The following is a 13233-nucleotide window of genomic DNA, read 5'->3' as shown; positions in this document are numbered from 1 at the left end:
GAAATCACTATCTCAGTGTGAGAGAGGCAAGTCAAGGTTCCATTAGAAAAGGCTGAAGACTGTTGTTTCAGCACCTCGTGAGGGTTCCCCTTCCAAACAGTTGTGTCTAAGACGTGTTCAGATCTGCTCTGGTAACTCAGACTCACTTCGGGGGGCAGATCTGAACACTCGGCAGGACCTGCTGGTCACGTTTGGCCTCCCCGAAGTCCTCCTGCGTTGCAGGTCCTCCCCCGGCACGTTCCCTCCTTCGGTTTTGTCACGAAGTTGGAATCTTTTCATCTCAGAAATTTGTCGACTAAATTGTAGTTTTCTGTGTGAAAATATTTTGAGGTTTTAAAACTGCTGTAATTGTGTGTGCTTTTTAATATTCGTGATCATTTAAAATATGAAAGGGTCCTAGTCAGTAGCTGCATTCTTCAAGTGTTTTCTTTTTTTCTCTTTTGAAGTCCTGGTTGACATTAAGCATAAGAGAAGCTCCTAATTTCAGTAGTACAGTATGGAATCGATGAGCAAAGACCAAGTCACTGAGGTAGATTCAGTCCTGAGGCGAAAATTAAGGTCATGCTGTAACGCTCAGTTTTACGTGAACGAAAAGTGGTGTGCTTGAAAAAGACATTACTGATGCCTTTTTTTTATAGAGTGGATTGAAATGCCAGTCATGCCTGATATTTCAGCCCATTGACTGCTGGATGAAGGACTAGAATGCAGCAGCTGCTGTAACACGACCAGGCAGTGTGGGACAGGTCACTGCCACGCTGCCCTTGTTTTACCAGACAGAATTTGAACACTTTTTCCCTTGAATTGGACATGACCTTGGTGCTGCATGCCTGCTGTTCACTTTTAGGATTTTGATCTTTTAAGGGTTTTTTTTTCCAGCATTAACATTGATTTATCACAATTTGAAAGCCTTTGATGAACCTGGTCAAAGATTTAAACTTGAAAATTCATTGTTCAATTAAAGAGAACCACAGTGCTCTGTATGTTATCTGTGTGTGTGCATGCACTCAGGTGCCTCTTGTTTCATGAGCAGATACATCTTACTGTACATGTTTTCGGTTATCTCTAAATCATTGTATAAAGTATTCCAGGTCAGAATCACACCATAGAGCTGTTTATGAGATTCTTATTTCTGTTGCACATTTCTTGAAGCATTTTTAAAATAACCTGTAACATATAACCTGTTTACGTTTCCTCTTAACTGTTAACGCTCTGTCCTGTGGCCCCTGCCTGCTCCTTTCCTCAGAGCTCCTCCCTGCTGCACGCACAGCGTCTGCTGGGGGAGGGGGGCCGCCGCCCCCCGCAGGGCGGGCTCCAGGCCTGGCTGCTGCTCCAGCCCTCCCCGAGCAAGAGCTCACTGGTCTTGCCTCATGGAATAAACTTGTCTGAGATGAGTTTCCTTGAAATGGAAAGGGGAGATGGACCACTTTACTGCTTAGAATCAGCAAGGGGCACTGCAGAATGCTTCTCATTTCAAAGCAGTGTGTTTCTGGTCGTGTTGGGGAATTTGTATTTATAACAATTATTAGACTGACAATTAAAAGCAGAATATACAGATATCTAATTGGCATTCATAAGATGAATAATAATGAGTACTAAATGATAAAAGTCCACTATAATCAATTTTATTTCTTGCTTTGCTACCTAAGCAGTAAAAGGTAATACTGATTGACCACTTGGAGAACTGACAGAATTATTTCAAATTGCTAAGTTACAGTAAATTTGCACACAGATAACATGCATGCTATGTATCAAGTCTCACATCATACTATTTTCAAATAAGCAGTGCCCTTCAAAACAGATGCAGACATGTGTGTTGGTGGTAGTGAGGAGATTGGTAATAGCATCAGATCTTCATTGGTGACTAATTTTTAATTCCCTTCCTTTTATCTTTAGGTATGGCTTTCCCAACGAAAGGCTAAGAATTCAAGAACGGTCTTAACTGAACCCTCATCAGATCTGAATTTAACAAATGCTTAGTCTCAGCAGCCTCCGGGGGGAGGGAAGCTTAGCCTAGCAGTCAGTGACTTACTTGCACTTTTTGCACACTGATAGGAAGTAAAAGTTGTTATTAATTTGGTTTAGTCTATACCCTTACAAAGTAATGGTAATTCATAAAGGAGTGTGGAGTAGTGTACTGACTGCTAAGTGTACTATACTGTTTGCTTTACTAATCACCTAATTCATTGCGGTTCATACTTATTGACTCAAAGTTTAAAACCACAATCTGTAGGCTTTACAAATTGCTCAGAAACCTTTTTACGTGATAAACTCTGGAAGTGGTCTGAAGGTTAGCCAGTCACTGTCAGCGGTGAGCACGGCGTGCTTTGCAGCGGTCCTGCTGCGGGAGAAGCACCTCGGTGAATATGTGACTAGTAAAGCGTAAATGTTGGTTTGGGGCTCATAGAGTTCATGAAATACTGTGTCTTGGGATTATAAATTAATGGATAAAATAGGTTAAGGCCAAGATGTTTGAAGTAAATGCAATATTAATAGACGCATATATACGCAACAATATTATGGTTAATTTTAAAACTACTGTGCCTTAACATATTTCTTAAAATGAAATTTTTGTAGTAAATGAACATTTGAAATTCATTTTTATAAACCTGTTAATGTTTGTTTTTCCCCCTTGTGAATGTTTTCTAACTTTGTCTTGGTGATTGCGATTTAACTAGGTGCGGTGGCTACTAAAGTTCGGAGGCACGATATGCGCGTCCATCCTTACCAAAGGATTGTGACCGCAGACCGAGGTTAGTTTAGCTCTGCAGTCCTTGTCTGTGAGGCGTGCGCTGGGGGTCTGGGTGATCTGCAACTCCACACCTGGTGGATAACGCGTGACTGTTTACTGCACAGCATTTCTTCTCCTTTTTCTAAATTAATTTATAACAATTGACAGATTTAAGGGGTGGGTTTTGGGGATGCATTTTTGTGTTTTTATCCCTCCCTTCATATTTTAACTTATTAAATCCTATTAGTATGTACTGTGATTTATTCCTACTAAAACACAAATTAGTCCATTGGGGAGCTATTAATTTTTGGTTTTGCCTTGATTATTTCTCAGTAATAATTTTTGCTAAAAATTTTTTTTTATTCTGAATTTTTGGGTGGGTTTTGCAAAATGAACTGAGCAGATGGTGCTTTAATGAGAGAAGTAAGGGAATCTATGCCTCCTGTGTTCTTTGGAGAAAATTGAAGATTTATTTTCCCATTTTCCTTTTTGATATGACATTTGAGCCACTGTACAAACATGAGGTTATGCATGTCAAGTACTTAGCTGAAATCAGCAAAGTGAGGACTGTGAAGAGGACTTTGGTGCAGTTGGATCTTATTTATAAGTCAGAAAATCAGTTCCCTTTTATTATATTTTCTTCCAAATGGATCCTTTGATTTTTGTCATTTGCTGCTAAAACCCATTTTCTAAAGGTAAACTATCTTTGGAAGTTCTGTGGTGACACGATCCAGCCATCTGAGCGTCTTTTTGCCTGACCTGTGACTGGAAATAAGTCTTCCCTTTTCTCCTCCTCAGCGTTTGTAATTTGTGTCCTGTGTATTCCCTTGGACCCTTGAAGGATTATTTATGTTTATTGAGGAGTGATATTTTCGGTTTATTGACATTGAATTCTTTTTCTGAGTTTGAAATCATAAGATAGGAATCCAAAGCAAGGTAGAAGAGAATTTTTTATAAGCTTTTTTTTTTTATGGCACATTTATTACCTACCGATTTAGTTGATCTAACTAATACCCGTTTGGAAAAGTGATGGATTGAAACCTCAATTCTACATCTCCTGTGACCTTGTGAAAGATCTGTCTGTACTTCGCACAGTTCTCTTGAACACTGGACACAGCTGTTGTCCGCGTCAGAATAAAATACCTTTCCAAAGATATCGATGATATTTATTTAGCATAATATATCATTAAACAAACAGCCTTGAAGATTTTTAACTACTGTGTTACTCGTAATGATTTAATGAACAAAATGGAGAGACCCTCCGAGCTCAGCGGTCATCTGTGAGCACCGCGCGCCTTGTGAGCGTGTTGTGCACACGCGTGCGCAGCTCTCTCCTCACACCAGAGCACGTCTCCTCACAAAGGAGGGCGTTTTTCACAGGGGAAGAGTCGTGCGGATTTGGAGAATCCGAGTAATTCCATGAATGATCCGAAGCCTTTCTTTCCCCAAAGTCACTGTCTAAAATAGTCAGGAGTATTTGGAAGTAGTTTTTCTTCTGTTCACCTTTCCTCCTATGCCCCTTTCAGAGTGTTCATAATTTTAACACAGTAGTTATTGGCCTACTCAATTCTCCAGTGCCTTGAGATAGTTGAAAATACTAAGAAGATCTTATTGCATTTCAAAATAAGAACACATTCCATGCATGGCTCTTTCGTACTTACATGTGTTTTCGTTAGTCCTGTCACTGTTTTTATTCACAATGCAATGTCAGCAAACCGAAATGCTACTTTTTCCCTCTGATAACAGAGCCCCCCCCGCACACTGCTCTCGCTGTCACCGCACACGCTCACTGGTCAGGGGAGAGGCCCGCGGCCCTCCACTTAAATTATTCAGTGATACTACTGTTTTCTCTATTTGTGAGGGTTTTTACTTTTTTTTAATCTTTTGAGGGGAAGATTAATATAAGTGTTCATTTAATGCAAGGAAGCTCAGCTCGTGAGCCCGTAACCGTGTGGTTCTGCGTGAGCGTTCAGAGTGCGGCAGGGCGGACAAGCACCTAGCTCTTAAAAGCAAACCCACCTCTGCACATTTCAAAACTGAATTTGAAGCCTATGAAAGACCAACTGACTTTTTAGTCAAAGTGAACCATACATTATTTTGCACGGTCGACACGCCTGTGTGTGCTGTGGGGGCCAGGACTCGGCAGAGGAGGTGTGGTAGGTGCGCTGGTGTGCGTGGGAACGGCAGTCTGCTTTTTCTGTGGGTTCCACGTGCAGAAATGAGAGTGTTTCTGAACAGTGGTTTTACAGAAACCATTACTTATACAGTTTGTGTAAGAAACTTAATACAGTTTTAATCAAAATGATAGTATGGAAAGCGCTTCGAGACTCTGTCTCTGGAGGCCTGGGAAGCGGTGTGGCTACATCCCGTGAACCGTTAGTGTTCTCCTTTGACTACGGAGTAGCCGTTTGTGTCTTAAATAGAATTCCACTATTTTTAAGAAATTCAGGGATGATTTGGTCACACTAAAGATACAGTATTTTTGTAGTATTTCTAAACTATTCTAAGTGATAGACTGCAGAAAGCATCTTTGTTCGGTGAGGGCAGGCCAGTCGACTACATAGACCATTTGACTCTGTGAACGTCAGACCTACTGGGTTTCGATTTACGAAGCGGCACAGAATCTACCTTTGCACTGAAGCATTTCGTATCTCCTCTGCCCTAGTCACAGTGGCCACAGTACAGAAAATTCTTTCAAACCTCAGAATATCGTAGAAATAATTAAGCTGTTGAATGAGTCTTAAAAATCATACTACTGTTAAGTGGACCAAGTTTGATGAAGCAGAACGTGACAGTGTTTGATTAAGGAAGGAACGACTCAAGGACATTGGGGACGAGAACTTTTCCACTTGAGAACTACTTTATGTTTTACTGTAATTTTAAAGATTTTTTGTTCTGTTTGTTATTTTGCAAAAGAAAATAGTATTTACAGGTGGCTTCTTTTAAAATATATAAAGCAGGAATGTATATGAAATGTCAGATTTTATTGTATTTGCAGAGAATTAGCTTTGAAGTTGAATAAAGAAAGCTGTAGTTTTAAAATGCCTTATTGGTATCAATTAGAAATTTCTTCTATTTTTTGATGTACTTAGAGCTTTTGAGTATAGAATTTTAAATGGCAGGATTTTACAGTGTTTACATGCAAGTGCATTTTATAAGTGTTCTATATTGTAAAATAGTATTTCCAACTGGAAAGTGTAGGCCGGCGCACAAAGGGCCTGGCCTTTTCTGGTTCCCACGACGTTGCCTACACTGCTAGACTGCAGGTTAGTGTCGCTCTGTATCATGAGGCCAGGAGACCCCGTGTTGTTTGTAAATAGAACAATTGAAAAAGCAATAAACATTTATTGAACAAAAGAAACCTTGTTTGGCCCAGAGTTTATGTTGAACCAAGTTGTTCACACAAATTTAAATTTCTGTAGATCCATTTCTGTTAATCATCAGTTGTTAATAATCACATCCATCATTAATAGTTGCTTAATGCTTGCACCTGAGAGAGTACTAATGCTTGAGGGCAGTCAGGCCCGCCGCCGACCGCCCCAGTCCCGTGCACCGGACCTCCTCCTCGTCGTCCTCAGTTTCCTCCATCGGGCTACTAACTGTTAGTCGTTAGTTATATTTTATTTCCATTTTTTCCTGTTAACCGGTTTTTTGTTTTTGTGGGAGAGGGCTCTCCTTCATTCGTTCAAATCATGATATGAAATTGTCATGATTTTTATTGTATTTTGTAGATGGTGTCAATCAGTTCGTCAGAATTACACATGCTTTTTTTTTATTAGTTGTGATTAGTTTTTCATGTTGTCATTAAGCCGTCACTAGCTGAAACTAATCTCTTCTCTATCTTTTCTTTTCTTTTTTTTTTTTGTTTTGTTTTTTGTTTCTAACCACCCAGCCGCCACCGGCAACTAACCTATGACCTTCTGACCTCTGAACTCTTCACCCAATGATGACCTGACCATGCCTGCCTGCTGATCAGTTAACTGGTAATCGCCTTTGCTTGCCTGTCGTCAGTGCAGCGAGCTGAGGCACTTGTCCGTTCGTCTTACCATCTAACCAAACAAAAGACAAAGAAATTGTCCTCCAACTCAGCTTTTGTTTTGTTTTGTTTTGTTTCTCCTGTTTGGGTGAAAATGGTTCTAGAACCTGCACTGAATAGTAGTAAAGCAATAAGGCCCAATTCATGCCACAGCACTGATCATCTTCCCATGTCCCGCCCTAAGCGAACGAACGGTAAGAAGGCCTCCCTGCAGGAGGGGAGCCGGGTGGCCCTTGACTACTCAGTGACAGGCAGTTACTGTGAGAGACTTCCTAGGAGCCCTTCCTTCTCGTGGCGAGTCCAAGCTCTGAATGTACTGTGTGGTGATGCATCATGCATGAACCTTTGGTCAGGGATGTCGTTGGTGAAGGGATTTTAAAAGTGTTCAAAATCTGATACGCTGTTCAGTCACTACAGCGCCCGCCCAGGGCGGCAGCGGCAGCCTTTTCTGTGTTGCCTGCCGGCATCTGAAGTGTCGGGGGTGTGCCACGAGAGAAACCTTACTTAGCAAGGAACCTGAAAAGTAACGCAAAGAACAAAACTGCAACACTATTTCAAAAGTAACTATCTGAGTTAAAACGACTAAGCCTTTGTGTCACAGCTCCTTAAAAATCCGTGAGAACAAGGTACATGCATTATGTGTCACGTGACTGGGCAAACTGTTCAGAGATTGTTTTAAACCTCCCTGTATAGAAAAAATCATTAAGGATGTAAAAGCCATGCTTGCCTCTTTGCTGTATACATGTAATGAAATTGTAGATAAAGTGTAGTGCATTGAAACAATGAACAAAAGTAGATACTTTTACTATACAAGGGTGCTGGTGCAGAAAAATATATATATTTTTGGAAATGTAGCATTTTATACTTTCAAGTATTATAAAAAAAGAAAAAGAACAAAGAAAAACCCTTTATTTCATTAAATGATTTTTTCTGGTGGTTGTCAAGAAACAAAAGACCAAAAGAGCCTTTTTGTCTTTCTTTTTTATTTTTTAAGTATTGGAATAAGTCTAAAGAAAAGGAAGTGCCTTATTTTTCTTCATGGTCATTTAGTCAAGTGTCTCGTAAGATCAGCTCCTCCCTCAGAACACAAGTTAGCGCACGTTACTCAGCTGCCCAGTATGTGAGAGCAGATAAGGGGGAGATTAATGAGTTGATGGTTTGAATTACATATTTTTTGCCACGTTACCTTGATACAAATTTGCCAAATCTGATACTGTGAAACAATTTGATAATTTTTCTAATGCCTGACACGTGTTTTCAAACATCATTCTTTTAAAATCATAATTGATTGCTTTTGATTATTGCAATATTTAATGTTACCCCAAAGGATTCTGGGATAAAAATTATGTGTGATTTGAGCATCAGTTTACAGACAAATTAGAGCTTTGTTTTTAAATTCAGAGACAAGGGTGTGTGTTGAATTCCGCCTTATTATTTGAAGACTGATACTATGTTTAGCTGAACGTCTTCACAAAAATGGACCGTCTTGATTTTCATTCTGGAAAAGTGTTCTTTCTCCAAATGACCCAAACTTAATCAGACTTCTCCTCCCTACCAGGTAGCCCACCCCCCAGTTTTAATAACGTAAGGCACCCCCCCCACACACACCTTGTTTCAACTTGAAAAGGGTGGAAACCCAGCATCGCTGTGCATATAAATGCTCAATTACATGGGAGCCCAGCTCCTGGTCGGTCCCCTGTAGTTGAAGTGACGTGTGCACAGAGCCTGTGTCTCTCTGAACGTTTGGTGGCCATCAGCTGCTTCAGTACCAGACGTGGCAAATGTCAAGGGGCAGTGGGTGCCAGCTGCTCAGCTCGTCCCCTCGTACACACCTGCACAGTCCGACGTCAGCAGTGAGCTCAGTAAGCACCTCCGCAGGGACCTCCTCCGTCACCGGGTCTCGCTCAGAAACGTTTTCAGTTGATTTACTATGCAATAGACACGCATTGTTTAGTAGCGGCCAGCTCTGGTTCAGCGCCACTGCTGTCTTCCTGTCACCCACACCGCTGTCTGGTTCAGTGACGGCACTTGCCGTGCCATTTTGATCTTTCCTTTGTTTGGTTGAATAAATTTGCGACACTCAAACACTTGAGGTGTGGTAGTAGTTTAAAAACAGTACCAGTATTTGATCCAGTTTCATCTCAACTATGTTATACCTGGACATTTTAGATGTTTATCAAAGGTCTTTTATGGGGAAGAAAGTACGTGTATGAAATAGATGTGTGATACTTAGGAGCAGTGTTGGCTCTGAACAAACTTTTGAAAACTTAGTTGAAACCGTTTTGGATCAACTGACAATAAGCATGACTTTTGAAATCTGAATGCCTTGGTTCTCAGTATTATCATTCTTTATTGAATTTATTTCTTATTAAAATATGTAGTTTTTAAGACTTTTTTTGACAGTATTATGTAATTTTTTAGTGTGGGTAGATGGGAGTGTCGCTTGTATGTTACCGTACAGCTGACATGTGTTTTTGTCTGTTATTATCTCAGTAGTTTCATGCTCTGTATGTACCATAACCAACCTATTGCCTATGAGAAACATGTAAGATAATGTATTTACAGCCATTGTTACAAGTTTATAATGTATTTTTCTATCTTGTTTTATATGTATGTTATATAACATTCAAAAAGAATTTTTTTCTTGATTGAGAAAAGGATACAAAATGCAAAATCCACAATTTTGATAACTGAAAATTGCCAATTGTTTTGCAGTACTTTATTATATTGGGTGTCTTGTCTTTCTTGGGCTTTTTAGTTAGCTAATGAATGAATACATTAGATACTTTTGGGTTTTAGTTGGGATTTTACATAGCTTGCATTTTAATTCTTTGGTTCTTTGCTGTTTCTATTAACCCATGGCATTATTTTAATAAATGTTATAATACCAACCTACTAACTCTGGACTATGTCTGTTTATTAACCTTTACGTGTTTAATTAAAACAAAGAAAGAAAGACAAAAGGATGTAAAGTGTTGAGTTACTGGACTAACCCTGAGGAACGTGACCACAGATAACACGGCGTGACTTGTTTGTGTGTTGTCTGTCAGCTGACAGTCCCCACACTCCTGCGGCAGGGGCTTTGTTGACTGTGTTACTTCGAGGGGGGAGGTGCCGGTAGAGAGGGGAACGAGGAGGCGGCTTTGGTGTGAGGGCTCTCCTGGTCTTGCCACTTGCCTTTCAGCCTCTGCAGTACTAATTCCTTTCTTAGTTTTCCTTCTCCAAGATAATCCCTGTCTGCTCACAGCATTAAGAGTAAAGAGATTCCTTGTAATGATGTAGCCCAAGAAACCAGTTTGATTCTTTGTTGAACCACTTCTCTTAATTTCTGTAAGTGAGGTAGTATTATTGGTTACATTGCACAGCAAAGAGTGCTGGTGTTCTGTCATTTTAAACGGACACTTTTCCTTTATGAACTGTTGACCTGTTTAGCCCGCTGCTCCCCTTGGGGGCGCTCAGCACAGGTCACGGCAGAGTGGCTGTGATTCTCAGGACAGTGTGGAGGAAGTCGTGGACCAGGGGGGCCGCCGCCCACAGCCCTCAGCCCGCCGCAGGCGGCCGCGGTCAGTTCTCAGGTGCTCTTCCCCCGGCACCTCCTCCAAAGTGCGGTCATAGTGCGGCACTGAGGCGAGGGCGTGCCCGAGGGTTGACAGTCCCCTGTCATTGAGTTCTGCGTGCAGGTCAGATATAACCCTGCCTCTCTCGGCGGCAGTCTAGGTAAAGTGACCTCTGCATGGGGATTCTTAGTTTAACTCTGGAAGTGCATTTTTATTTCACAGGAGTTGTTAATTTCTATTTATTATCTGTGAAACAGATATGGATAATAAAAAATTCTTAAGATGAATTTTTGCATTCATAACTAGTGGCTTATTTTTATAAATTGCATTTTATTTAAGTTCTAAATTCTGGGGCTGAGATGAGTCGCATGTTACAGAAGACATAACCAGTATGCTTTAAACTAATCGGACTGTCAAAGCATTCTCACTTTGTATTTATTTATTCCCATAATATGTACATATATATGTATTACATAGGATAGTGATAAGAACTGATGCAGTTGTAACAGATGGTCATCTGGATTAAATGAGTTGGGTGGTTTCTCCAAAGGGGTGGGGGGTGTGGCCCACGGGAGGGCTGGGCAGCCCGAGCTCTGCTGCCTGCAGAAGTTCTCGTTGCCGTGGGGCTCGTGTGTCATTCTGGAGGAGTTCAGAGATGTCTCTGAAGCTGCTCATATACCAGCCATCAGGTGCCACATCACCTAAGCTGATGAGTTTCTGTGCAGCTGACTCATCTCACACGGGAGGGTCCTTGATGGACAGTCCCGCCGCACTGTCACCCGTGGGCATGGGGGAAGTGGGACGGGGCTGCTGCTGTTCAGGGGCGAGAGCAGCATCGCACATTGCACTTCTGCCCAGGCGCGAAACCACTGAGCTCAGGAGGAAAGCATGCTGGTCGGCTTATCACTTCTTACTATTTGTAAAACAATTGAAGAAAACAACTGAAACCTAAAGCTTTTAGTCAAGACTTCGGTGAAATGAATGTACTCAGGAGTTAAGCATGTTTTTTCTTAGGCAACATATCAGGAGGAATGTAGCAAGACGGTAGACACACACATACACCTGATACTCCCAGTGCAGTTGCCTGTGGAGGCTGAGGCCCCCCCCCCCCGTGCGGTGCGGTGGGGTGCGTGCACACACACACACAGGGAGGCGACGCTTTCTGGATGGGTACGCGGCGAACACGAAGGGCTGCATTTTCTGGTGGGCCGGGAGCGGACAGCGGGTTTGGGTGAAAATGCTCACTACCAAGGCGAGACCCTCCTTGCGAGCGAAGCCCACCGCCTTTACGGGGCAGTCGGCTTTCTCCAGGCCGCTCGTTCGGGATGTTTGATTCCTTGACGACAGTTACGGTGTTGACAGCAAGTGGTTTTTAGTGAAATGAGACGTATTGATAAATTATTCAGTAGCAAATTTCTCAGAAAACTTTGGATTTTACAAACTTTCTAAGTAGTTCGAAAGGTCATTTTTTTAACGTAGTCCCAGATTCCTCCATGTCTTGATTCAAAATGGAAAAATAGTTGCTTTTATATATAACACTCGTGGTACACACAGGTCATTTTACCTGTGGTTTCTTGACTATCAAATCTAAATTGAAACACCTTTGTGGTGAATACCTGGTGCTCAACGTCGAATCAAACTGGTTCGCCTCAACCTCGTTCTTGCTCAGCCCTGTCTGCCGCACTAACCGCTGGGGCAGGCGGAGGGGGAGGAGGGCCGGGGGGCCAGGCATGTGGGGGTGGCGAGTGCAGCCCACAGCAGCGCTGACCCCGCATCGCTTGCAGTGCCAGTTTCGCTGCCCTTTCTTAGCAACAGACACCGAGTTGTGAAGGAAGAGCTCAGCTCCCGGGTAAAAAAGTTGTCCTTTTGAAAATGCTGTGACTGAAGTTTCGAATACCTAGTGCATCTCTGACGGTGTGTGTTGTAGTGGTGCGTACAAAGCGTGTAGAGTTGTACTTTTGGAAACTGTCCATACAAAGTTGAAACAGGGTCTTCCCCAGCGACGTGCGGGTGGAGAGCCAAGACTGTACATAGACCAGCGCAGTAAACCAACTGGAAAATGCTTGTGCCTCCTCCGGCTGCTTGAGCGGGCTGCTGCCCCTGTCCTGCCCCCAAAGCTCACGTGTAAATAAAGAACGCACATGGTCAATTTCTAATTTTTACTGATGCTTTTACTACTCAAGAGAAAGGACGAGAATCTGACACACTGGGGCCCTCACACCACTTCCCTGGAAGGTGATCGTAATGTTTTCCCCGATCACAGCAGCTAAGAGGAAATCCATCAACAGACTTGCAGTGTTGTCAATTGGATAGGCATCCCAAAAGTTGTCACTTCTTTAAAAAACAAAAAAGATTTCATTTATTTATTTGTAGAGGGAAAGGGAGGGAGAAGGAGAGGGACGTATCGATGTGTGGTTGCCTCTCACACACGCCCTGCTGGGGATCAAACCAGCGACCCTTTGGTTCGCTGGCCAGCACTCAATCCACTGAGCCACACCAGCCAGGGCAAAAATGTTGTCATTTCTGATTGGGAATCTCAGGTGCCATTTGTGTGGCCTTTTGAGATGTAACAAAGAAGAAAGGAATGCCGAGCAGAACTTGGTCTCTGCTGCGTGCAAACGTCTATAGTGACATCCATTCCTTCGACAAAGAATTGGTTCAAAAAAAATTTTTTGAAACCCTTTCATGATTTCGGGCTGAAGTCTACGTGCGGAGCCTCCGCGGCCACACTGGCCCCAGTTCTCTGGCCTGCAGTCTTGCCTTTTACCTCCTTTCTGATCACTCGGTGGGACCTCGTTGGCCTTGGCAGTGCCCTTCTCACACCCTTCTAAGAGCACAAGGTACAGTCGAGCAGCTCTTCGCCTGGTCCGTTGTACATCAAAACAGCCAGAAAGCCGAGGCACACGTTCTCC

At 42.4% G+C, this 13233-nt stretch overlaps 1 protein-coding gene across 7 annotated transcripts in view; it reads left to right on the top strand.

The window, feature by feature from the left end:
• The window catches only part of QKI (QKI, KH domain containing RNA binding), a 146605-nt gene extending 134128 nt beyond the window's left edge, over window positions 1–12477 (top strand). For 3 of the 7 annotated variants that reach the window (XM_037126029.2, XM_037126026.2, XM_037126025.2), the window contains exons 7-8: window positions 2676–2750; window positions 6621–12477. In XM_037126029.2, the coding sequence (XP_036981924.1) occupies window positions 2676–2750; window positions 6621–6637 (92 nt within the window). In that variant the 3' untranslated portion in view covers window positions 6638–12477. The other 4 variants (XM_037126030.2, XM_037126028.2, XR_005079655.2 and 1 more) reach the window with 3 other exon arrangements.
• The last annotated feature ends 756 nt before the right edge of the window (window positions 12478–13233 follow it).

Source organism: Artibeus jamaicensis, unplaced genomic scaffold (genome assembly GCF_021234435.1).
Source record: "Artibeus jamaicensis isolate MK-2021 breed Jamaican fruit bat unplaced genomic scaffold, CSHL_Jam_final contig_497, whole genome shotgun sequence".
Lineage (NCBI taxonomy): Eukaryota > Metazoa > Chordata > Mammalia > Chiroptera > Phyllostomidae > Artibeus > Artibeus jamaicensis.
Note: the sequence above shows the minus strand (reverse complement) of the source record. Positions and strands in the feature narration are given on the sequence as shown.